This window comes from Adelges cooleyi, unplaced genomic scaffold (genome assembly GCF_023614345.1).
Source record: "Adelges cooleyi isolate 19-005CV unplaced genomic scaffold, UGA_ACOO_1.1 ACOO_flye_CR_arks_rails_tigmint_CR_PRNA_9, whole genome shotgun sequence".
In the NCBI taxonomy this organism is placed as follows: Eukaryota; Metazoa; Arthropoda; class Insecta; order Hemiptera; family Adelgidae; genus Adelges; species Adelges cooleyi.
Genome location: NW_026096579.1, coordinates 11,252,238 through 11,278,870, shown reverse-complemented (window position 1 = coordinate 11,278,870; position 26,633 = coordinate 11,252,238). Strand labels below are relative to the sequence as shown.

Genomic DNA, 26,633 nt, shown 5'->3' with positions numbered 1-26,633 from the left:
TGCGAACCCAACGACTTTACCATATAGATAAAATATTTCAAACGAACGACCTATAGCCGACTAACTCCACACAAGATCCAACATGCAAACATGTGTATCCACGTATGGCTAACAAAACCGACAACGCGACATGTCGGTGAGTCGGGGGCGGTAATAGCCGCATAAACGAACGCATTCCACCTAAAGCGTTGTACATAATATGTGTAGAGTTTACACACAGTAACGTTATTCCCTCGATGCAAAATACCGGCGGATGTTAAATTGAGCGTAATTTAATGACGACCGAGCGGAGTCGACCGAAAAGTAGGGGACGGTAAGTATACGGTGCCGTTTAATCATATGCCGTCGCACGGTTTAGACTGTGCCATAACACAGTGACGGCCAATTAATGCGATTATATTAAAACGGGTACAAACTACATATGTATCGACGGCGGGATTTAATCGGGCGGGGATGGAGGTGCGGGCAGAGAGACCGAGAGATAAAAAGATAAAGGATCTAGATGTGCACGGAGGTGAGACATACGCAAAATTTACCATAATACGACCTAACACGTGTGTATATGTGTACGGTTAATTAAACAAGCACACGACATATGCATAGTATACACACGCTTATGCACTGTATACTTTGTGTGTTGCATGTAGAGTACACAAAAGCGGTTTAAACGTGGCAAGTTCTCCGCCGTGACTGTGGTCAAGATAGTAACTAATTTAGTTTAAATAACAATTAGACAGTTGTAGGTTAATCTCAAACTCATTTAAAATACCAAATCAAACATTTATTTTTTCTATTTTTCAATCGAAACGCAACTAGGACGCGAGCATCTTAGAAGATTGTATTTGGCAATCGACCGTCGATTCGCAGAGGTTAGCAAAATAAAATGTATTATTTTTTAACCTAACACTGCCTATACAAATAATATAAATATTTTTTAAATGTTTTTAAATATTTGTTTTAACTGAAAACAGTTAAATTCCATTTTCACTATACATATTGTACTGTATTGCTCGCGGAAAATTTGCAGATCGTTCTGGGTTTCCCGTCGGTCATAAACGGGGTGGAATAATTTCCAAGGTGATCTGTGATGAGACGAAAACTAAATCAACGATCGAGCAGCGCTAATATAAACGACACCGAAGAAACCCGTTTATCGGGTATCGTGCTATCGTTATGAGTTTATACGCGCCAGCAGAGACTTTATATTTTCTTTGCCTTGGTAAATTGTCAAGAACAAATTCTATCGACAAAATTATGTAATCCAGGCGACAATCAGACGGCAAAGGGCAATCATTTTAATTCCGTGCTGCCCTTTAATGAGTCGTGGTACAACATTGTTATGTGTTAAGACACGGTACGATAAACATTTTCCACAAAAACCGAGAAACATTTGTTGGCCTACATAATATTTCCGTTTGTCGTTGGTTATCGGACCCGGACAAAAGAATGGACGTCACGGGTTCAGTGGCATGAGCACCGAAAATGGCGGACGACCGCGTCGGTGACAATCTCTTGGGATTTATCTTCATCACATCTCGCCAATTCCCACTGTCAGCGGGACGCGAATAACATCTATACCGTCGACCCCTTCCGGCACAAACCGAGTTACAAACATTATTATATTTCGTAGTCGGCGTATAATAATAATTAAACCCCGCCCGAAAGGGTCGGCAAAAAAAAAATTAAAAATAACTATGGTCGAGGCACGAAGACAAAAGAGCTGGCGGACATACAGAACATTTCAATGCAAACCCGTGGCGAACCGAGATTCCGAGATTCGTAAAAGATTATAATTTTCTCACTTAATACTCGTTGCCGTTTTATCCTCGACGTGTAGCTGAGAAAACAATTGTTTTTACAATGATGTATTTATATTTGTTTGTTTATCTCCTAAACCGCTGTAACTTAAACCTCAAGTAGCAAGTCTATAAATCAGAAACAGCACCTGAATGTTGCTATAATGGGCCAAACATTTAAAAAGTTCATCCCTTTCTCTTTAAAAACGAAAAAGACACACAACAAATTTACATATTTTTCCACTTTACATAACGCAAGCTACATAACTTTTTTTTTTTTAACGATTTCTGTTTGTAAATCAAAATAATATTACATCCGAATTCGTATAGAATATTTTTTGGATAAACAACTCTCGATAAACTTTGGCAAAAACCAAAAATATAAAATAAACCTTTTTCGGCTGTTGTTTTGGAACTTAAGATCTAAATAAACGTAACATAAACTAGATCCCTCAACTAAATACGTACTATGTTTTACTTTACTGTTAAGCGGAAAAAATGGTTTAATTGAAAAATAATTGGAGTGCTGTCACTTTAAAATTCACAATGATATTTTGCTCCTAAAAATAGTATAACCTTAATTAGTATGCCGTCCTATGAAGCCATATTTACACTTTTAATTAAATAAATTATATAATAAGAAGACTTACAATAATAAGTTACAAGGATATGGGCTTCGATGAGTAGCTAAACAGAGATCAGTTAAACTTTCATAATGAAATTCTAGAACGCAACAAAAACCGGGTATCTCACGTCAAAATATAATATACAAGTAAACAACTTTGAGGTGACGAACAAAAACTATACCCAACGGTTTTGCCCTAGAGTAACATATACGTGTCACGCGTGTATTTGTTTGCTCTCTCGAAGACAATTTCCGTTAATGTACATTAAAAAAAAAACTCAAAGGGTAAAATATTATATTTAACCGCGTGATCCGGAACCAAGCCGACAACGAGAGAATCCCGTTTCAGGAAGAGGACAAGATAATAGTCACAAAGAAAACACGGTGGTGGAACAAAAAGTAAATAAAATAATGGAAGTGATAATTACTATACACTCTAACGCAGCCGGTATGTAATAAATCACGGCGCGGTACCTACACCGAGTATTGATGACCCAGTGGCAATCGGATGACAGTGTAACAGACAACGACGAAGCAGCCGATGACGGTGTCCTCTTCTCTCTTCCCTCTCCCGGAATGCTGACCATTATGAAAGTGCAACTAGGCTGTTGTGTATTCCGAAAATGTTTTTGACAGCTTTTGAAACGCATAATAACTATAACCCGCTGTCACCACCCCGTCAAAGACCTTGGAAATTAATTGTTTTGGCGACGAATAATACTGACAGCCACGTCTCTCCACCGTAACGCCGACACGAAGAGTATTAATTTTTTTTTAATTTCCGTATTCATACATAAACCGCTTCCGCAAAACGCTTTCGTATTTATAAGTAACGGTATTGATTGGGTTCGATAAAAAATAATAGTTATATCATCCGTTTATATTCACGAAGTAAACACTACAACACGATCGCCGTTTTTACAGTCGTTTCCAATGCTCTATTACAACGTGGCATTCATAAATCAATAGCATCAATAACGCGATTGTTCACAATAGAAAATGACCATATTACAAACAAAATCTAAGATATTAATTATTGCACGTAGGCTGACTAGTTTGAAAAAACAATCGCCGACGATATGTCAAATAAAAGGTCATCGTCTGATTAAAAGCAGTAGTATAAAATGTCTTGACGGTATAAAATAAATTGTAAAAGGTAAGCTAGACTGAACAAAAATTATACACTTTTCCATTATAAATAAAATACTCTATTGGCTGTACTATACTTAATGACTAATGTTCACGGAAACTGGGAACACTTGCTATAAACACTTTTTCTTTTTAAATTGTAAGTCTAGTACATTCCGTTTTATGAAAAGACAAATCATTTGTCACAAATGGTTATAGATTTCCTTATTCTTAAGACAACACAAAATTATGGAGATATTATAGTTTTTAAGGTGGCCATAATTGTATATTTTATTTTATTTTGTTTTAGAGATATGACATTAGACCACTAGGGCCCTAGATGTTATTTTTACTACACGCGCGCTTTACAGCCACTAGTATCCAATTTTTTAATTACCATAAAAAAACATAAATACACCGTGTCCATTTCCTAAAAATTGTAAACTTCTAAGCTTAACCTAACAAGGTAAAGTAAAACAATTCTTTGATACTATAGGAAAGAGAAAATTAAACATTAAACTCGTTACAATAGCTCGAAAAGTTAGTAGAGTATCATTTAAGTTCTAGCGCTATTATTGTGTAGCATTTCTGAAGTTCCCGTCGGATATGGTTTTATAGGATAATAACACTACTGGGTTGAACATTTAAGAATGGAAAACCTGAGAGAAGATACACGCACTAAGACTATATCGTCGAGGTTATCTCAAGGTACACCCTCGAGATAGTCTCGTTCGAAACGAAATATTATGAGAATAATATTAATAAACGCTTCCGTGTAAAGTTAAAATGCCGGGAAAAACGGCCAACACCCGTAAATTCTAAACAGTGGTAGCGTTAAATCGCCAACGCTAAAATATAGGTACATCGTAAAAAAAATAAAAACCCCACCTTTCCGCATGAAATTATGACCGTAGGATCAAATCTGTGACCTGAATTCTTCCTATTGTTTACCACTATTAAGGTTAAACACGAGAAAAGGGTCGTAAAAAATGCCGTGTATGACACTGCGACGAGGCCGTCCTTTCTTTCTTCCCGCCCACATGTTTTTCCTTCTATTATCCCGACGGTTGCCCCCGCTGCCGTTCCTATCGCACCAGTACGTTGCGTTTGGGTATTGCTAGTAATATGTTTAACGCGTTTAAAATTGTTTTTTTTATCGCACATGCTGACACTGATAAATGTGTGTCTTTACCTATCTTGATTTTTGTCTTAACTTATCCTATCCGCAGCTTACCACGCCCTGAATTCAAAAAAAGTGTCACGACACATAAAAAAATGTTTCTTATAATTTTGTCTTACTTGTGCAAAGTCTTCTTAGCTATTTTAGCTTCTACTATAAACTACATCATTTTTTTTTATTAAAATAATAATAGAAAATTAAAGAAATTTAATTTAAATAACCTTTAGTATTGAATTTGAAAGGTATAAAATATTAGAAAGTAAGAACTGTAGAAGCCTTCATTCTTTAGAGTACATACCCTATCGAAAGAGTAATGACGAGTCCCTATGGAACTGTGCATGTTTTGAGATTAAATTTCATCTTTAGGAGGGTATTATAGAGCTATAACCCTATTTATAGAAACAACGCTATTATATCCGTCAACTTCATAAAACATTTTTGATTAAAAATGAATTGGCTTATAGAAAAATTGCCTAGTAATTTTTTCAGTAAATCATATAAAATAATTTTGCTCTATTTATAACTTATTAACTTACAAAAATTAAATTTGAAATGGGTGCTGATAAAAATATTTATGATATTTATTATTTTTGAACATAACTGTATAAAAAAATGACACATTTACTTTATAGTATTAATTAAGTTGTCAAAAAACTTAAACTAGTATCGTGTGGTATGTATAGTGTTTATTATGAACTTATCAATTACGTTTGTCAATAAATTTTAAGTACATATATGATCAACTGATATTGTATTTGAAAAAAATTGAAAATGTCCCTAAAATTATTTAGCAGGTTCAATGTAGGGCAATATTTAAGGTTTTCACTCAGGTCTTAGAATGAATAGTGTAGGGTTCACATTGTAAACATGCTATAGAGCGTAGTATCTTCTTTCAAGACACTATTGTTCTGGTTGTTTCATCGACTGTATTAAATAACAGAAACGCAATAATATTCAATACAACAATATAGAATGAAATGAGTAAAATAACAAAAAAACATTTCATGCTAGACGTCGACACCATATGAAGTAATGTTCACGAAAAATGTATTACATACTTTATAGTTGGTTGAATACTTGGATTTTACCAGATTTGACTAAACCAGGTAAACACATTAGTACTTATTAACAAAATTTCCACACAAATTACCTTTATAACGTAACCTTCTCGTTTGCTCACTAAACAACAAAAATAATACACGGCCAGAATTGATGCTACGAAAAACCGAGAAGAATATTAGGAAAAATATGGAAACATATTTTAATGTATGCTAATATTGGAATATTCTTATGTATACAAGACAAAAACGTTCATTTTACAGAGCATAACCTCGTATCCGCGAGTTAAATGAACAATTTTGATCGAGCCAATAAACTCAGAATTAAGTTTCCGTAACAGGCTAAACGAAATTGGCTTGGAAGTAAAGTGGCAATAAATGGCTATACTGGATATTCGACCAATCGCCTTACACTCGAGCCTCAGCGACTCGGCACCTGATGGTGAATGTTGCTGTGCAATTTGTGCAAAACGGAAGACGCTTACATCCAATTTACACCTTTTGATAGTTTGGGTAAATTGAAAAAAAATAATAATAACACACGTATCAGTGAATATACCGAATAAACCTTCGCCCACCGAATCGTATACTTTTATATATATATTGTGTTCTTTCTGACTCGCTTGAATAGCACAACTGTTTATCGTTGTCGACAACTTATTTAGAATAATATCCGAAAGGATTACAAAATATAAAACAGTATTATTACGAGGAACGCCATTAATAAGAGCGACAAAAATCCTATCCGGTTACAAAGGCGCTGCTGCTGCTGTAGGTCTACGCGAAAAGTTTTTCATGGGACGACGAATAGGCAAATATCATAATCGCACAGCAGAGGCGGTTGAGCTACAACTATTGCCGGCAGGGTGTACCGAAATTTATCACAAGACCCCCGGCCGGCCGTTTTCTTGCTCGGGCATAATAATCTCGTAAATAAAGGCCCTTCGCTTGTTCTCCTCCGGCTATTCTGCGCCGTTCACCTCCCTTCGCTCCCCGAAAATAATACAACACGCGCATAACCCTACCACTTATCTTTATTATACAACTGATGTAGTAGAATAATAATATACAACATACCGCACCGACATAAATCTATTAATCACATTACACTGCACGCATATAATCAATCGTTCGTAGGGTAGCACCAGAGCTCCGTCGATAGGCTAAGATCAGTTATAATATATGGTTTGCGGTTGGCACAAAAGTCGTTTGACTTTTGAATCCATTAAGGTCGAAAATATAAAAACCATAGGGGATATTATGCTAAGTACTCTATCGGCAGTTCTGTGTGCGGATTAAATTAGCTGTGTAACGGCGTTGAAGTACAAAATATTGTGTTTAATGCTTCCAAGTAAGAATAGTTTAACAACATATTAATGTACCTACGATTAAACGCAAAGTATTCCGCATTATTTTTTATGTACTATGGTCGAGTTGCCAAGTCGTTGTGTACAATAGACTTGGCGAATCATAGTTTTATGATGGGCTCACCGAGTAGTACATTATAACGTGACATTCATTTTTTTTTTTTTGTAAATCTGGATTTTAAAAAGTTCCACCTCCAATAAATATACATTATACCCATATAATAAAGTACAAAAGAACAAATGGAATCAACGAGTAAAAATGACCGTTTGAGTTTAAAATGTAATTAACTTCTATGAACATGTAGGCTTTACTTTAGAGTTGTTCGTAGTATATGTGTAGTTGAGTACTTCATATAGAACTATTGTTATTTTAATGTAGATAATGAAAAAAAACATTGTTATTGTTTTAATAATATAACTCCACAGCGTGTCCTGTCAAAAAAACTGGAGCGAATAAATATATATATATATATTAGTATTGAATGATAATGATTTTGTAACACGATCGTTTAATACAGTTTGATCATCGTTATTTTTTTTTGCGGTGACCAGGTCTTCATAAAAATAGGTAAAACTAATTTCGTAATTTAATTTATAAAACTTGAAAACGGGACTGTTTAAATAACTATCTGCGAAGTTGTTGTGCTATTGAAAATCCTCGACCTAAGCAAGGGTCTCGATTGTATGGACTATAAGATTTCCATGAAACGACCGGCCATTTATAAACGTCTCATTAATTTTTTTCCTTTCATCACTTTTTGCGCGCATATTTTTTTTAAGAATTTCTCGTTTAGTTATTCGGTTACGCGATAATGGTTTTTTAAACTCGGGTGGGGGTTTTGGACCATGCATTAAACCGTAAAACTTAACGCGACCAGCTTGTAATATATAGAAACTCGTTATTTAAAATTATCATTTTAACCGCATATGCGTAACACGATAAACTAATTTGAATAAATTTCACTAAAAAAAAAAAACAAATACTCTTGACACGTATTCGGCAACTAGTATGAGAAAAAAACTGTTCCAGCAAATTACTTTATAAAGTTTAGAGGAATCCTATATGAATAGACCATAAGTGTACATAATGCGTATATGATGCTGGTAGTGACATATTGCAGTAAAATCTAGGGCGACATACATTTTGTACGAAATGAACTTGGCTATTTGTTAGGTATAGAGAAAAATATACATCATTTGATTTGATGTATTCAAAATATATTCAACCTAATAATGCAATTTAATTCACGTTTGAGCAGGCTATTCGACGCAATAGGTTCGGATAAGACGGCCAAAGTCTTCGTGATTTAAATTCCAAGTACAGCCTATAAGGCGAAAGAGGAAAAACCGAACAGTCTCTGTGCATATAATATTATGTAATATGGGGTTTACGTGAACGACAAAGGAAAAAAAACAGAAAAAAACGACCGTTTCTCAGCCGATGCATTCGAAATAGATTTGTTATTCAAGATGTAAGGCTTCGAGATAAATGATTCGCGTGCATGATACTTGCAAAAATACAAATTCTAAAGAAATACATAGCGAGCTATAAGTCACCTAAAATATTACAAACGGTACACAAGAAATACTACAGGGCATGATTAACACCTGAAGTTAAACATACAAATTAATGTACATTTCTGGTTAGCTTCCAACAAAGCTATGATAGTTATGTTAGACGTGTGTGACTTGAAAAAATCATTTATTCCGCTTATGAAATTAATAACCAGTCATTTCAGCGTGGCCATTTAGGCATGTCGTTTTAACATAGTATATGTATAGATAAATTGTCAAAAGTGAACAAATTGTTTTTGCGCTTATTTATCTACTATTTTTTTAAACCTTTACTAAAAAAAAAAATAACAACGGACAATCTCTGAATCATATCGTTAAAAACTTAATTCATCTAGTTTACCAACAAATGTGTGAAAATGACAGCGCCTAAAAAGTCCCATTCCTTTCTGACACAGGCGCTTCTTTACGCCGTATTTAGGCAAACAAAGGACTATACCATTCCCTTTAATTCCATTGTTTTAATTCTGGGTTAAATATCGATCTAATTCTAACGAAATTCGGAGAGAACACAAGCCTTTAATTCTCTAAACCTCGAGCATCGCCCCTGACAACTCGCAGACTATTAAGTATTAACAATAGTAATTAATGTCGTTTCTAAGTTTGATAAGTTAAGACTATTAACTACTAAAGTGCCAAGAGGATTTCAGTGTTTTGAGGACAGCAAATCTTATATTTATCTTATAATAGAACTACTTTTTAATAATATTATATGGTATAAAAAACATATACAATAGCAGTTGTTTATTTATTATTTAAAGCTCAGAAGAAATTATTAAAGTTTTTACGATATTTATCATTGTGTACTTTTATTGTTTATTCTGTTTAGCAGTCTCGTTAAAAGTTGAACCGATCGTTCTGACATCATAGATCACAAAATGTAAAGGTACATAAAAATAAAAAATCTCCTCCTAATCAAATAAAAACAAATCAATAAGAATCATGCCTATTATAAGATCACAAACTTAAATTCACCGTATGTATAGTGTAAATATAAAAAAAATTACAAACATACCTATGCATGCATATGATAATCGGTGAACAATTTTATATTTTAACACTAACCACCTAGTCAAAAAGTATTATTGACTATGTACCTAATGCAATACGTGTTCACTTTAAATTTCCAAATTGATATTATTTCTCGCTTTAAACCTATCACCAGCCTGACCCTGCTGAGCTGACATTCTTAGATGGTTTTGAGCATCGATTAATACTGACTAATATTTACAACACGGCCAAGGTAGTAAACATGTTTGACCTGCGATGAGCGTAGACTGCTTCTATCGATACAGAGACTAGCGACATCCGGCTAGGCTGCTTCCGGAGAATGTTTTTTCTAAGGAAACGGAAATTAAAACCTAATCGAACCCAACGAGGCGATTTGTTGTTTTATACACAAACCTTGAAATGCAACGTATAGTATAAAATCAAAATCAATTCTGCTATATTACAATGTTATATTTACGATCATGGTAGCCGGCCCTTATATGGATATTGCTGTTTTATTTATACCGTTTCGTGAACCTATAGTTGATTAAACTTAATTGAAATTCAGGATGATTGGTTTACTATGTCCCAGTATTAGAACATATTAGACTTTTTTAAATTATTCTTTTTTATACTTTTATAGTATAATATCTTTTAAGATGCTGCTGGGTCGAAGTTAACCAAACACCCTCCAAGGTATAACATATTAAAACAGGAAAATTATATAAGAAATAAAACGGTATCATGCTTCCATATACTTAATATACTACATATAAGTTCTTACAAACCGAAGTACTTATAAATTTAGCTTATTTCATCCGTATACATGCTTTTTGTCAATTAAAATGATAATAGTATGTATGTTTTGTACGTATCTTGCATCCATAAAACAAAATAACTAACGCAAAACCCTAAAATCCTTCTATAAGCTCCAATTAAAAAGAAATCCACCTGGATATTGAAACTCGACGTGAATTATTCATGCACTAATGTTGGGATTCTATAAGTTTGGTATTTTTAGATTAAACAAACGGTTTATTCATAACATAATTAATATTTAAATACCAATTCGTTGTAATAAATATATTTGTTACATTTGCGTTTCATTGTAGAATTGGTGTAGAGGTATAAATAGTAAGCAAACCGACGAACTTACAGTACACCAAGAAAATGTAATTTACCTATTCATTTAAAAAATGGAGTTTTGTATTGCAGATAACATTTTAACGTTATTTTAATGTATTGATCCAATCTTCGGTAGGTAACAACAAAACTAAAATTATTTTCATTTGTTAAATTATAAATAAAAAAGATGTTATGTATATATTTATCATTTATTAGTTAGGTTAGGTGGTTTTTATATTTATTTAAGTCAAACAAACTTGATATATAAAATTTAAAAAAAAAATCTAAAGTAATAATTCTATAGTGTCCATGATGACATATAAAACATTTACAATACAATTTATTTAATCACTCAATCAAACACAGCAGTTTTAGTAAAATATTCTTCTGCCCTTGGAACTTTTTTTTTTATATTCAATTTATATAAAATATTCATAATTTTACTACGGTGTTCAAAAATTATACTCTTACATTAATATTTGATTAAGCCATTACAGCAAATATTAAGCCTAACAAGTATTTCGATATTTATTTTACTATTTTGTTGAATTCTCATTAAACATTATTAAATATTAATCCCTATGTTTTTTTTATTTTAAATTTAGTGTTTTTAAAAGAAACAAATTCTTAACAAGTTCATTAAGTGAAAAATCGTTATTAACGGCCAAGTACGATATTGTAGTGTCGTTGTTACTGTTGTTATACACAAACACATTATACATTAATAAAACGCTTGTCAAACTTAAAAATACACACGGGAACGTAGTGAGATCTAAGAAGGAAGTGTGCAAGCAGCTCTGCTGAGTCGATTGTGGTCGAAAAATGAATATAAAAACAGTCCCAATAACAACAACGGTTGGTTTACGAGCATGTAAAATCGGCGCCGTCTAGTCCGAACAAATTATTTATTTCTGTAATATATTATATTATAACTTTTACTTATACAAATGGGTAAAGCAAAAAAGTTTTATCGTGACAGCTATTTTTTTTTTTTTTTTTACAGAAGTATAAAAAAAAAACAAAGTGACGTACCGTGCCTCTCAGATTAATAGCAGTTGAATTTTACTTTTTTTTATAAATACACAAGATGTCTTTCAGCAGCTATCAACAAATCATCTCAGAAAAACGTTTACCCGAAACCGCTGAAGTGTTTTTCGTCTAACCTTTAAAAGCTTTGGACTTACAAAAATGTCTAAAGTGCAGGGTTATTTTCTATGATTTATGGTGCTATTATATGTTGATTGTAAAAACTTAGGATACGATTTTAAGCTATAACTCGAGACCGATAAGGTATTGGTGTTAAAAATAATGTGATTTTTTGTTTATTATAGAGTAAGTCTACGATAACACTTAATGTTCAAATGACCTTTACTCTATAAAAGCTTTTTATAACCAGGATATTTTATCGGCAAGCAGTTCTAAATACCGCTATTTTCTTCCTTATCGAGACAATTTCAAAACAACCAAAAAAATGTCCAGATACACTTCATTTATGCACTTTAATCAACACAACAAAAACAATATGGACTTAAAGGTAGCATTATGCTGGAATGTTGTTTGTTTTTTTGTTTTATGTTAACAGTATCACAAAGTTGATATTATTATCGTTTATTACACAGTATTTGCGAATAAAAAGTAAAACATGTAAATTTAATTTTAACGTTCTAATGTTTTTTTAATAATACTCGTACATACAAGTCGTGTAAGAGTGTCGACCGTACTTGAAAATAATATCAACAATATACCGAGCTAAGAGCAGGGCGTTCTAATGAGAATATAACTACAATATAAGTTCTACATAACAAATATTGTGGGTAGCTTAAAAAATCGTCGTAACGCAGACGAGGAAAAGTGTTTTTGGATGAGAAATCGCATTAAGCTTCGGCCATAGATCTTCCTTTTCACTCTCTCTGTCTCTCTCACACAATGAGAGAGTAGAGATAGCCTCTCTAAGCTGTTATCCATTTTCCAAGTCCAGCAAATGAATAGTATATCGCTGCCGGATTGTTTTTCACAACTTAAAGCCGCGTTAATATTACATTATTTTTGATACATGGCCAAAGCTTTTGATGTAATATTGTTTTTCACGGTTCGCGTTCTAAATCGGCCGCTATTTTTTTTCACCCGCCTCCTCTACCCGTAGACTGAACTTTGCGCCCACTCTGCCGGTCTCCATCCGTTTCCTTATTTATTTTGTATTATACTCCCCGTAGAAAGCACTGCAATTATTATTACTGTACAACACACAAACGCATACATATAATACATTGTATTGTGTACACAAGAGATAGACGTTTCGCGAAATTTACTACCGACCCACTCTTGTCGCCGCGTTTCCCCCCAATAATGGTAGACTACCCGAGAACTGTGAGGCTCGAGAACAAAGAAATTCAAATAAAAATTATACCCGTGTACAAAGTACAAACTCGAATATGTTATGATAAAGTGACTACGTGCACAGTGTAGATAAATACTAAATCATGTAAAAATAAAAAAAAGCTAATGATAATAGCGTAACGTCGTTTATTTTTCTTAAGTGATAAACTTTGAGAGAACTGTTAGAAGTGCAAATAAATTAGACTCTTTTACACTATATAATATATTGTTGATGCATCACTTACCCGGCAGATAACGTTTTTCTTTTTACCAATACACTTTGCTTTTGTTAACTCAACAATGTAATTTAATACGTTCAAAAGGATACATTCGTAGAGATCCATTTTTAGTGCCGATGGCCAACAACCGTTGGATAGGGTCAAACGCTAGGGCAGTAGGCTGGTACGGAAATCCATGACGGAATGTCTGCAAAAATGTAAAAAAAAAATAATTAAAATCGTTAATCGACATTTCCTATTTAAAAGCTTAAAGTAAATAGGTTGAGTACTATAGGAATAGGTTATGAAAGTACAATACATTCGGATCCAAAGTTTAACTTCATAATTAATGTCTACAATCAAAACACGTTCAAAAAGCTGTACTACGACAAATGTACCATAAACTGTGCTAGTTTTGCTACCCTCAATAGTCATAGATACATATTATAATTATTTTTAAAACAATACAATACAATCGTAGATTTAAAAGTTCTATGATTACAGCACATCTGTCGAATACAAAATAAAATATAACTAAATAGAAAATATTTGTAAAAAGGTTGAATTTAAAATTGTATTTATCAGGAAAATAATAATTATTATATTTCCAAAGAACTTATGAAGTTACTGCATTCGTGTAATGTTTTTAATGGACCCGATGTCAATTAATATACCAAACAAGATAATTATATCAGATAGCAATCATTAAAAAATGATAAGCTACTTAATGAAAACTATGTCGCTTATAGAATAAAATGTTTGCGATTCGACAACGAAAAGTTATTGTTGAAGAAAATAGTATTATTTGAAACGATGAAAAAGACAAATACACGTCTTTATGTCATTCACACATTTATACTAATATGAGAAATTACCAACATTTTTTTTGCCGCAGCCGATTTGCGTATATGAGATAATCCAAAAGTGCATGTCGAGGCGATTTTTTATTTACAAGCCATTAATAACCTTTGAAGGAAAATGGCAATACCGCGTGGAAATCGTTAGGAAAAACTGTCAGAGAAGGCTCTTTATGAATAATCGACCAAAAAAAATAATAATAATGATAACCTGCGACCATAATATCGTGTGCATCGATTTCTATTCACTGAGGTAATTGAAGGAGGAAAAATACTACCTACAGCAATAATGAGATGGTAGAGTTCTGGAAAAATCTCAAAACGTAAAGCGCTATTGTATGTTTCCTCTCCTGTCTGGTTTCAGTTTTTAATCCGAGATAATTTGAAGAATATTACCCTTAATGCCACTTCAAGAAAGTAAACGGAAACGGTACGTCGAACGGCAGTCTAGGTACTTTACACAAGACAAAAGTCTGATTGATTTTCTCTTTTCTTACTTTACCCTATGCATAATAATCTATTTATGTTTTTTCCGTGCCACAATTTGACATATTATCGTCAAGCACCTATTACCACAAGAAATTGACACGGTACAAACTATCATTCAACGCCCATCCGATGATTAAACTTTATAGTCCTAGACCAATTATTAATAGGTATTTAAAAACCACACCACCGTAATAAAAAAATATGTAAAACTATTTTTTAACTGTCCCGTTTTGTTTGTAAAATTCTAAATTATTATTAAAAAACTACATGTTAAACACCGTACGCTGTCGGTTTATTTCAACCGTCTTAATTTGTATTAATTGCTTTTAAAAATTTACTTTTTCTGTTTTTAATTACGTTAGTAAAAACTTTTTTCATTACAGTATCACCCCTGCACGCCGTACAGTTTTTAAGAATCATACAAGTTTAAAGTTTCCACGACTAGCACAGACGAAAAAATATGGCTTATAGCTGACTAATAATTATAAAGGAAGATCGTGAAAAACGTATATAAACGACGCTATGATAGTCTGATAAAAATTTAACTATCCACAAAGGATCCTCGATACTGTACTTTTTTAAATTAAGATTTTATCAAAAGTTGTCTACACTAAAACCACCTAATACAATATTGTACTGTGTCCATAAATAAAAAACCGAAAAGTATTGAATATAAACCGTTGCTGTAGCCCGTTGACTATAGTCGCGTACGTCATACCTATTGAAAAGCGTTAAGTTAAAAATGTGCGTCTGAAAAATCATGGAAAACATAAGACCGTCTCCGTCGCCGGCGCCACGATATAATTTAGTAGAGAGGCCGCCGAATTGAAATTTGTTTTTTCTCCCCTTTAAAAGTTTGCATATGAGTTAAATAAAAGTTTACGTTGAAAAAGGCGGAGCTTTCTTGTTAAGAAATGGTAGAACTGACATCGGAGTCGAATCTCCGCGGCGCTCTAATGTAAGAGGGAGTGATCGATGGCTAGAAGTAGCCCATTGTCCTTACAGAAAAAAGAAACCGGGGGAGGAGTGAAAAAAGAGCCATACACATATACATGTATTAAAGTCATTTTACCCTCAGAACATTGTTTTTTTTTCCTATCGCAAACAATAATAATAAATCGAAAAGCAACCAACCGAACAGTTTGTAGATATCCCAAACCCGTTTGACCAAGGCGAGGGAGTCGTTGCGAAATGGGACCACCGTTCGAAAGGCAAACTTTGTTGAAATATATATATATTATGTATGTACATCTCCTTTTTGTATGGTAAATCACTGTAATATACTTAAGCCAAAAACCCCAGATTCAGTCACACGTACAACGGACCGATAAGGTTTGGGAAAAAAATGAATCATAGAAAGTAAAACGCGGCGATACATAAATAATATAATTATTTCAAATGCTTACCAGTGTCTTTTTCGATTAGAACAAACGAAAGCCAGCACAGTGGAGTGGGGCAAAGCATAGCGAGGTCATCAGAGTGATAATATCAATTTTAATTAATAAAACGCTTCGATGCTAATATGTAGATGGTACTAAATATATTTAATATCGATAAAAATCATTGGAAATCCAATAATATTCTAAAATTGTTAGCTTTAGTAGTGGATACATTTACGTTGAATATAATAAAAAGATTTGTCTAATATTTTTCTAATCTGTTGATTTATTTATACTTGAATACGGTCAATGTGTATTTTCTCCTTATTTAGGTTTTTTTCATGAATAAAAAACTGACTACAGTTTTTGAGTAAATTGTGTATGCTATAGCTCCAATCTGGATTTATGTTCAATCTAATTTTTAGCCCAATACTGAAACTACGGTCGAAAAATTAGAATAAAGTAAAAGTTACCACTCTTTTTAAGGAAAAGGGTTTATAATAGGTATTTTTTTGGTTCGTCAAAGTATATCGATATTACTCTATCTTTATATATCTTTAAGGATATTACATAGACATTTATAACTAATACGACGTTAAAAAAAAATTATAGCGTGCCGTAAGTTAAGAGGAACACGATGTGTACATTTTTAGGTTGTTCAAACAATTTTGTTAAAATATAAAAACTAAAATAATCAAAAGTTGTATGAATATTTTTACCGTTTATTTGATTTTTAAGTTAAAACCCATACTATCTGAGGATGAATTTTTACTCCCTACTGTAAAAAAAAACACGTACTCTACTTTGTATCTTCAGTTAAAAATACATTGTAAAGTTTTAACTATTTAAAAATAAGCAAGAAAGAAATGTCTAAAAACAACAGGGATCAATGAAGGTACCCGACTATTCCAACATTCAACTTTGATATTTTAGATTAATATTATGTTCTAAAGCATTTAATTTCTACAGTAGTATTAAACATTTTTTATTAATTTTATAATTTTTTAAAAGTTTGGTTATTTTTGTAGTTAATCACATATTTTTTTCCACTAATAACAACTTAAATATAATTTAAAAAACAAAATAAACGACAGCGTTGTAGATTTCACTAGATTTCTATATTGTGTAAAATAATCAAACGTAAACGGATAACTGGTTTGGCGCCTAATGAAAACATTTGATAAAGTAAGGGTAGCGTTTGTAAACACGGTTGGCACAATCATGGACGCAAAGGCAAGACATGAAAGAGAATGGGAGCTACTACTAAGCGGAAGAGCAGCCTATTATTAGAATAATAAATGCAAGTGTATACTGTATAGAGCTAGGTCAATGTGTCTATGTGTCGGCTAGGTCAGTGGAGCCCGCTCGTCCGCATGGGTAAAGAAGATTTTACAGAAAACGGTATTTATGTGTATGTAAATAAACGATGGCTAACGAGGTGGAAGTCACTTGCTAAACAATCCCACCTCATAGGTTCTGTTTGTAAAAGAAAAAGAAAAACGGTTAACTGGTATTCACGGTCATGGAAGTGCGTAAGGTGTCGTTAACGCAAGCCGCGAAAACCGCAAAAACTTTTTAACTACACGGTTTCACGGTCGACTGGCATCCAGTAATAATATTACTTGGTTATTATAGCGGTGAAAAATATCGTAAATACCTAACAACAAACGGCGGTCGTGTAATCACATGTGCAAAGTTTGACGGTATAGAAAAATATGATGATATTTAAAAATATACCACCATTACCGCCGCTTTAACGGATCGATGGGTTTTAAGTAATCTCTATAGGCGTGTGTGAGCGAACAAAGTTTAAAAAAAGACGAGTACTCGAAATACATATATACATACATATGTGTGTTTTTCCGTCAAATGGTCCGAATTTATCATCACGACATTCGTATCAGTGGGCTGACGTTTCGACAATTTATTGACAAATACTACATTCATATTATATTATATAGTTAACAACTAGAACAATACGTATACGTGATGATGAATATGAAATGATGTAATGAAATATTTACAATGTAGTAATACTTCTAGAATCTAGATAATAAATTTGTAAATATCAAACATTTTTTTTTTTAAACAGTACTTTTTAAGTTGGTCATGGAAAGTTATAATGTATAAAAAGGTATGTGTCTTTCTTGAAAAGGGGTAAATGATCTCTGCTCCAGCTTAGCATTAGAGCTTCCGAGGATATGGTATTTGCATAGGTTCGAAATTAGTGAATTTTTTTTGGTTTGGAAGTTTGGGAGTTAAATCGCAGGTAGCTTAGTTTTGCTTTGTTACTTACCATGGGGATGTTAACATCAGAGATAATAGTTTCGTCGAAGGCATGTTATAGCCCTCTATAGAAAGTTAGTAATTGTTCTTAGGACTTTAGACTGAAACATTTGAAATTGTTTGATATGTGTTATTTTCGCTACAGAATAATAGTTATATTTAGGTTGAGTGTTCGATGAAAAGAAAAAGATAGGAGTTTCATTTTAACATGGGGTCCCAACGTTAAACGTCAGTCAAGTGTTATTATTAAGAATTTAACAGTGTTATTAAATGGTACATAATATATTGATTCCGTTTAATGATATTATATAATATTAAGATCAGTATTTATTTCTAAGCCTGAGCGTATTTCGTCAATTAATGTTAAAAGCGGTTTATCACTTTTCCGAAGCGTTTGTGTGCATATCTCAAACGAAAGGTCTGCAAACAACAAAAAAAAAACGTTTCACCCTTAAGGTACGCCAACGATTTTTCCGCCGGTCGCCGTTTGAGAGGACGACGGATTTATCAGCAACAAGTACAAAAAAAAACCTCTTATCTCTATGCGAGTTCAAACAGTTTACCCAACAATAAAAAACAAATAGAGGGAAAATCTTAAAACAAAAACAACGTGATTGGTGTTCGAGTAACAAAACAACATATACGTTGTTACCCAAAGTTTTTTTTTTTTTTTTTACTATATTTTATTGTTTCACTAACTATAATAGAGTTTTTTATGAGTTAAAATTATAAATAAAAATGTGTTCATTTGTTAATATAATTAAATGTGTTAATCTGGTTTTAATCCGATCACTGTAGCCCAATAATGATAGCGATTCTCCCGATACGTGGTTTTAGGTCAAAACAATTGTGATTTTGTCTATAGAAATACTATAGATGCAATTACAAATGTGTAGTTAAGTATTAAATAAAATTGGACCGTATCGACTCGGTAGAAACCCGAGTATCAGTTCTAAAAAGTAATTTTAATAAACCGAAAGGCTAAAACGGTATTTAAACGTTACAGATCGTCTGGTTTTATTGGAAAATTTACTTTCAGAAGCATTTTCATTTCCATTTTTTTCTCTTTCTAGTGGAGAAACTAATGCTTTTGGTAATTAGAGTTCAATTTGATTGAAGTGCGATCGTTTAGAAATTGTAAATGCTCCAACAATGCGCGCCTAGTATTATTAAATTCTTCGATCGCGACGAGCTTGTCAATATGGACGTAAGAAATCATATAATTATAACAGCCATCTTAAAAAATCATGTCGAGTATACGGAAAATTCTTACGCTCTATTAATCAACCATAGATATCATCAACACACGAACGCGCATCTTTTCATTTAGGATAGTCAGTAGCATCAGTAGTTTATAAATAAAAGCATTGCCGATGGTATTATAATAGCATCTAACCCTAATCGGGTTGACAATATTTTACAGTTGTAATCTATCGGAAGTTGTGCTTTCGCCCACCATATTGGTTTGTCACGCATAATTTTATGGTCTTCGGAATTTGATTTAAAAGAGTATAATGTACCATATTACGGTTATATTATTACGTTGTATAGAACCCTCGACGCGTAAAATAATCGTTTAGAGTTTTTGTCTTCGACGCATCCTTACTTCGTAGGGGACCTCCCTTTGTCTTTTTTTCTCAATGTCCAAAAAAAAAAACACAGTGAAATTGATGGATAGACCGACACCGCCCATTTTGCGCACATCATGTAAAGCCATAAAAGTTGAGTGATGGTAGAAAAATAAAAAGTTATTACACAAAGCTAAGGATCGTAAACGCCGTTATTATGTTCGCTCTTTTAGAATCATCTTTTAAAGAAATAATCATCATACATCTTGCAAAAGGTACAGCTATTGCCGGAAATAAATTTTAAAAAGGCTAAAATACAGTTTTAAAAGTGCTTACGCAGCTTAATAATTGCCCATTAGGTATTATGTTTTACAATTATAAAACTGATTAGCCGAAACTGTAATGCTATTATAATTTTATATTGATTATATGGTTATATATTTTACACTTGGGTTCTTACGAAACTAATTATAACTGAAAGTGATAAAATCAATTTTAAATAGTCACTTCGATGCGAATCAGTAGATGGTAAATACTATAAATACAAAAATCGATACAATTATAATAAAAGCAATAATGTTCTTATTTTAAATTTTGAGTATTGGAGCGAATACGATTAGGGTTGATCGCCTGGCTATAATAATTTGTTACCGTTGTTATCGTAATTAACAATTTATAATGAAAATCTGTTTTTCAGATACCTGCAGTTGACTGTCGATTCTCTCACACATAGCAACCCAGAAATTTACAACGGACATAGTGCAATATTTCCTATTTTTACGGCTTTCCTTTATAAAAAAAAAAAAGTGTTTGACTACAGATTTAAGACAATCGTACATGTACATCCTCGTGTTAAATCTACCTTTAGTCTATTTATAAGACCTTAGGGCCTAAAACTTCGCTCGAAAAAGAGAAATAAAGAAAAAGTTTCCATCCCCTTCTAGGGGAATTGGTTTATGATACTTTCGATTGCACCTGAACTTAAGATTAGTTCATACAAATTTGGAGCTAATTCATTGGCTATTTTTCAAGAGCGCCGTAAATTTAAGTTGTAAAAAAATATTTTTTCTATTTTGGACGGGGAGGGGTGAAGTGATTTTTTTAATTTTTGGCCCAATGAAGTACATTTTGAGTACTATTTCTGATCAATAGAGTTGCTGCATGAACAAATCGGTTCGGCGGTTTAGAAGATATCGTGAGACACAAAAATAAGCACACAATATTATAATAAAAACAATACTTGCTCAGGTACGCACCGAATTATATATTTTGTGCCTATTTAAGTTTTGCCGAGACTTTTGCCTTCATAATCAGGTTGGAAGGTGAAGGTGTCCAATACTAACAATAGGCATCCGAGTTTCATAAATGAGTTTGGTAAATAGCACAAACGTGCTGATGATCTACCACCATGTACTTTTGTCTCACTCGCCTCTTTGTTTATTTTATTCTACGAGGACTTTAATAATATAAAAGTGCGTACACGCTTTTTTGTTCATAATACAAGCGAAAATATCATACTTCATTAGAGATTTTTCCAAGATTTAAGAGGGCGTCGCACCGGTGATTTTCAGTGGTAAAACATGTTTACGCCAACTGAAAATAACTCGTTTAATTTTGGTTTTAGAGTAAAAGCACCCATTATAAAATTAAAAGATAACAATATACCGGAGGGCAAGACGGTGCGTTTTTTTTAAAAAAAATTAATTTTTGAAAAGTTACAGTCATTTAAAAATGTTAAAACAGTCGTTATTTCTAAACTATGTATTGAGCGTTATACTTGGAATAATGAAAAAAACGCACCGTCTTGCCCTCCGGAATATTGTTCTCTTTTCATTTTATAATGGGTGCTTTTACTCTAAAACCAAAATTAAGCGAATTATTTTCAGTCTGCTTAAAAATGTTTTTACCACTGAAAATCACCGGTGCGACGCCCTCTTAATCTTTCCTTTCAAATAGAGAAAACTCGAACACGGTAAAGTGTAACTGTCCATATTACGCACTTCAAACCGTATTTCATCATTATTATCCAAAGCCGTTGACGAGTAAGGTAAAATGAGTGATATTGTATCCTTCTCCTATGTGAATCCGTAAAAAGGTTATTCTAGTTTAGCTTAAATACCGTTCGGTCGGGGTAAAATTGTATCAATCGTCACAAGAGTTTTCTGTTGGACAAACACACACACAGTGTTAAAATGCAGCCGAAAACCTTTATCGACAAATGCGCTTCCGTTGAAAACGAAAACGCGCTGCCATTAGAAATGTAAAAAATATACTCATTTGGTTTCTTTAAATAGATTAAAATCAATCAAAATAAACAACCTGAGCCGTAGGGCTATCGGTGTAAGCTGTTGACTAGGACTCTGATTTCCTTAGTAACAATTCTGACCACGAGATCGGATCCGCTATGACCAACAGGTTAATTTTTGCATTTTTTTACAATTTATTTTACATTTTTTTTTTTAATAGTAAACAATAAAGACAATAAAGTAGAGAAGAAAAAACATTTTTAAATCGCTTTCAAGGATGATGTGAAAGTCCAAAAACTAAATTAACTACCGAAATAGAGTCCTAGTTTTTGAACTAATAATTACACATCACGGTTTCACCTTTAAATTAAGATTTTGTAAAAAATTGCCTATACTTTACTCCTTAAAAATGGGCGGTGCAATAATATTATTATTATGGGCTATATTTAACCCGAAAGATGAATTCAAAATAAATAAATAACTTGGATTTCTGGGGAGTAATCTATTGAAACGAGAAACCAATCATTCATAACAAACTTTAATACTCGAGAATCAATTAAATGTAGTGTAAACAATACCTAATGACTAAAGCTCAGATGTTTATGACTTTGCATATTTTTTTTTAAATGTTATTTATATTATTTCAAGTCGACGAAAACTTTTTAGCCGATATCAATAAAGGCATAAAATTGCAAATTTTGATATTTTGAGATTTATACTTTAATACATTCGCGGTCATTAACATTCGAGCTCGACTAATGAAAAACCCAATTATACACTATAAAATGTTTATAGGCCTCAACGAAACAGTTTATTAAAGAGTAACAACCCAGCTCGCAACAGCTCGTTGTTTAAAACAAGGAAACCCCGAGAAAATGTTTTTATAAATAATAAATCGCGTGGCAAATGCAATCCAATTTAAAGACAAAAGCGAAAGAAAAAAAGAAAACCATACTTCAGTTTATGGTGTCCGCGTATATATATAATAATAACTGTTTCGCCTGTGTAAGAAAATCTCATTAATTTAACTAGAGACTTTTGCAGTCGACCGTTACAGTCGTCTTCTTCACTTGACAGTTATATCATTCCATATAAGTACTTTATTGTCAATACTGCACGCTAATAAAATACTCTCAACTGAGCTGAGCAAGCCATTTGAAAAGAAAAATATACTTGTTAGAGATATCTTGCGGGGTATAAATGTCGAGTTAGTTTGGAGGGCTATAAAAAAAAACTTAATAGAATTAGTAGTCTACACAATTTTACCATCAGATTTTAAGTGTTCTTGATGTATATTAAGTACATGTAGGTATACTGAATATCTAATGGATACTGTAGTATTAAATTTAATTCTACATTGACACATTTAGCCAATCAGACTGGGATCATTAAATTTGTTAGTAAGTCCAATTAGATTTTACCTAAACTGTCAAAGTAATAATATTATGTCCATCACAATGAGCTGCTTTTAAAACATAACCCGCTTAGCCGATTATCTGCACATGGTTGATACAGTATATGACAAACAACGCAAAATGCACAACCCTGTTTTGAGATATACCGACATAGCTCTCCCCTTTTACATAATCAGAGTTGATGCAATACTATTAAACCGCAAGCAATATCCAACACAACAAATACTCAATATTATTTTCTCTTAAGGCAACAAAATTGATTACTATTATTGGAATATTTGTTAAAATTCTCTATATAATCTAGAGTATAAACGCGAATAAATTAAAAACAAATACACACATTAATGTAGTTCAACTTAGTATTCATAATATTAATTCATGTGTATATTTAATAGCTATCAGTATTTTCTTTATATCAAGCAGGTAATTTTTTGAAAACCGCTTAAAATTAATAATTATTATATATCCTATTGTGACTGTATACATGTATATATTAGTTTATACGTTTATGATTTAATTAAAAAGTAAAATGATAAGTCAAAAATGATATTATACAATATACAGGGTTATTTTTTTATCATAACCCAATCAATATATCATAAGATTTAATAAGAAATTAAAATGTTTTTTTTCATAATGATTTATACAATGTGATCTCAGTTTTGGCAACTTTCTTTGTTTTTACTCCCTTTCCAACTTGGTTTTTTTTGATAGCAACTTTTGAATTTTGAACGGTAACGTATATAACTATTTTATTAACTTTTTAAATTGGGAATGATGTACTAAAAATTTTGAGATATTGAGTGGTAAAAAATCACCTTGTATATATATTTTACGAAAAGACAATACAAGGTGCCATATATTTTATTACAGTTGTAATTTACTAATTGTGTTTTTATAAATGACTTTAACTATGAGATTTTGCATTAAATTAACAAATCAAGGTATAAGACTGAATATGACATAACTGAAAGATACATAAATACAGAAAGATCTTCAGAGTTCAGCGCTAACGGTAGACTGTTCAGAGTGAGTCTGCTATAAATTCACATTAAAGTGAATATTTTTGTGGATAGAATTTGTATTCGATAATATTAAATATTCCCCCACTGGTTCAATATTTTATACCTGTATTCATTATTCATTTGACTTAAATTCTTCTTTTGTTTGACACCCTCATTCTGGCATCGATCTCGTGAAGAGAAACCCGTATACATTATGTATACGTTCAATTTAGAAAAAAAAAACCATTACACAAAGTAATCTCGGTAAAAGTTTTGAATAAACAAAACAAAATGTGTTTTTATAAACAATAACATGAGTTTCCTTTGAAATGATAACAGTTTCAAAAGAACAAACACGCGTATTCTCTTACCAGAAACACGGCCGTTAGTGACGTACATTACCGCCTTTACTTCTGCTGTTTTAAAATATTTGCGTCTCATTAATATGATAATCTAATGGCACCAGTAAGTTTAGTACGACTTAAGTAGTGTTACCCGGTGCCTTCTCGGTTGGAACTCCGTGCAATAAAACGTATTTGTTGTGAGCAAAGATAAAAGAGGAGAAAAGAAATTCCAAAGAATACAACAAGCGCGCGTGACTTGTGTCCGATTGGGTCAAGAACTTTTAAGAACACCGCAGCTTGTTTGGACCAAAGCCAATGATACCCACATGCACTCACTACTATCGTGCTTTTACTCTCGGAAAAGATGAATAGAAAAGGGGACACGATGTCCGAAGAAAGACTGGACACAGTCCAAAGGGCGTTTATTGCCGCCTTTTACGGCCACCGTCGCCATCGCCGCGCGAAAAGTGCAATTTTTTTTATCGAATTTAAATTAAAAAAACATTCAGTGTTTAGACGCTAAACCACTACTATACTGTCACGGCAACAACGTTTTGGATGCCCCTAATGTTTACATTATGATTATAACTTTTTGTTTTGTTTGACCCGCTATAACTTTAAAAGCAAACACAAGTCACAATACACAGTCTATACATATATATATATATATATATATATATATATATATATTTAGAAGGACCTGCAGAGCTTTACAAACTCAAAAAAAAAAACAGGTCACACATCCATACATACAGGCGTTGAAAACCATTTAACCATCAAAATAAGATAACAGTATAATCTGGAGCGGAGAAATAGACAAAAAAAATCATATAATATCAGCATACCAAAATGTTAATTTTTTTAAAAACTTTTAAGTATAAAATATGCAAATTAAAAAATAATGACTTCCAAAGTTATTTTTATTATACAAACGGAATTAAAATAATATTCATTCTTTCGAAAACTTTATTATTTTTTTTTTTATATCATGTATTTCTGACCGTTTTGTTATTTAATAAGGACAGCAACTAATTTAAATAGATTTAACGCAAATAATCGAATAAGTTTAATTATTTTATTTTATATAAAAAAAATACAATTTTTCCCATGCATTTACTTGTTATATGGGAATAGTACTAATGCAATTGTAAAAAGAAAAATTTAGATAAATATGTAGTGGCACTTTTTTCCCTTTTCGGAACATTATAATGAGGTCATTTTGTGGCGCGTTAAACATTATAATATTTACTTTAATGATAATAGTCGCAGTTCGTAAAAACGCTATGTGGAAAAGAAACAAAATTAAAAATGTTAAATGGCTATGAATTTAGTTTCCAACAAAAACATACAGAGCTTTTCTTTTAACATAGAAAATTGATAAATTGTTCATAAAAAAAACTGTACATAAAGCACGTAGTATTATGCACAATTGCGTTCATATGTATGAAAAGTTATAAAAACAATATATTAAAGCTCATATTTTTAACCTGGCTTAAAAGGGTTCTCGTTGGAAGGGAGTTTGGAGATCCTTGGGAGGCAACTCGGATACAGATATTGATTATTTGGCACGGATGTCAACTAGTAGTTTATGACCCTAAAAGTTATGAATT

General features: G+C 32.4%; 1 protein-coding gene across 3 annotated transcripts in view; it reads right to left on the bottom strand.

The window, feature by feature from the left end:
* Nucleotides 1-26,633, bottom strand: part of LOC126847112 (syntaxin-binding protein 5) — a 103,313-nt gene that overhangs the window by 62,023 nt on the left and 14,657 nt on the right. For all 3 annotated transcript variants that reach the window (XM_050587168.1, XM_050587169.1, XM_050587170.1), the window contains exon 2: nucleotides 13,546-13,643. In XM_050587168.1, coding sequence (XP_050443125.1) covers nucleotides 13,546-13,643 — 98 coding nt within the window. The remainder of the gene's footprint in view (nucleotides 1-13,545; nucleotides 13,644-26,633) is intronic.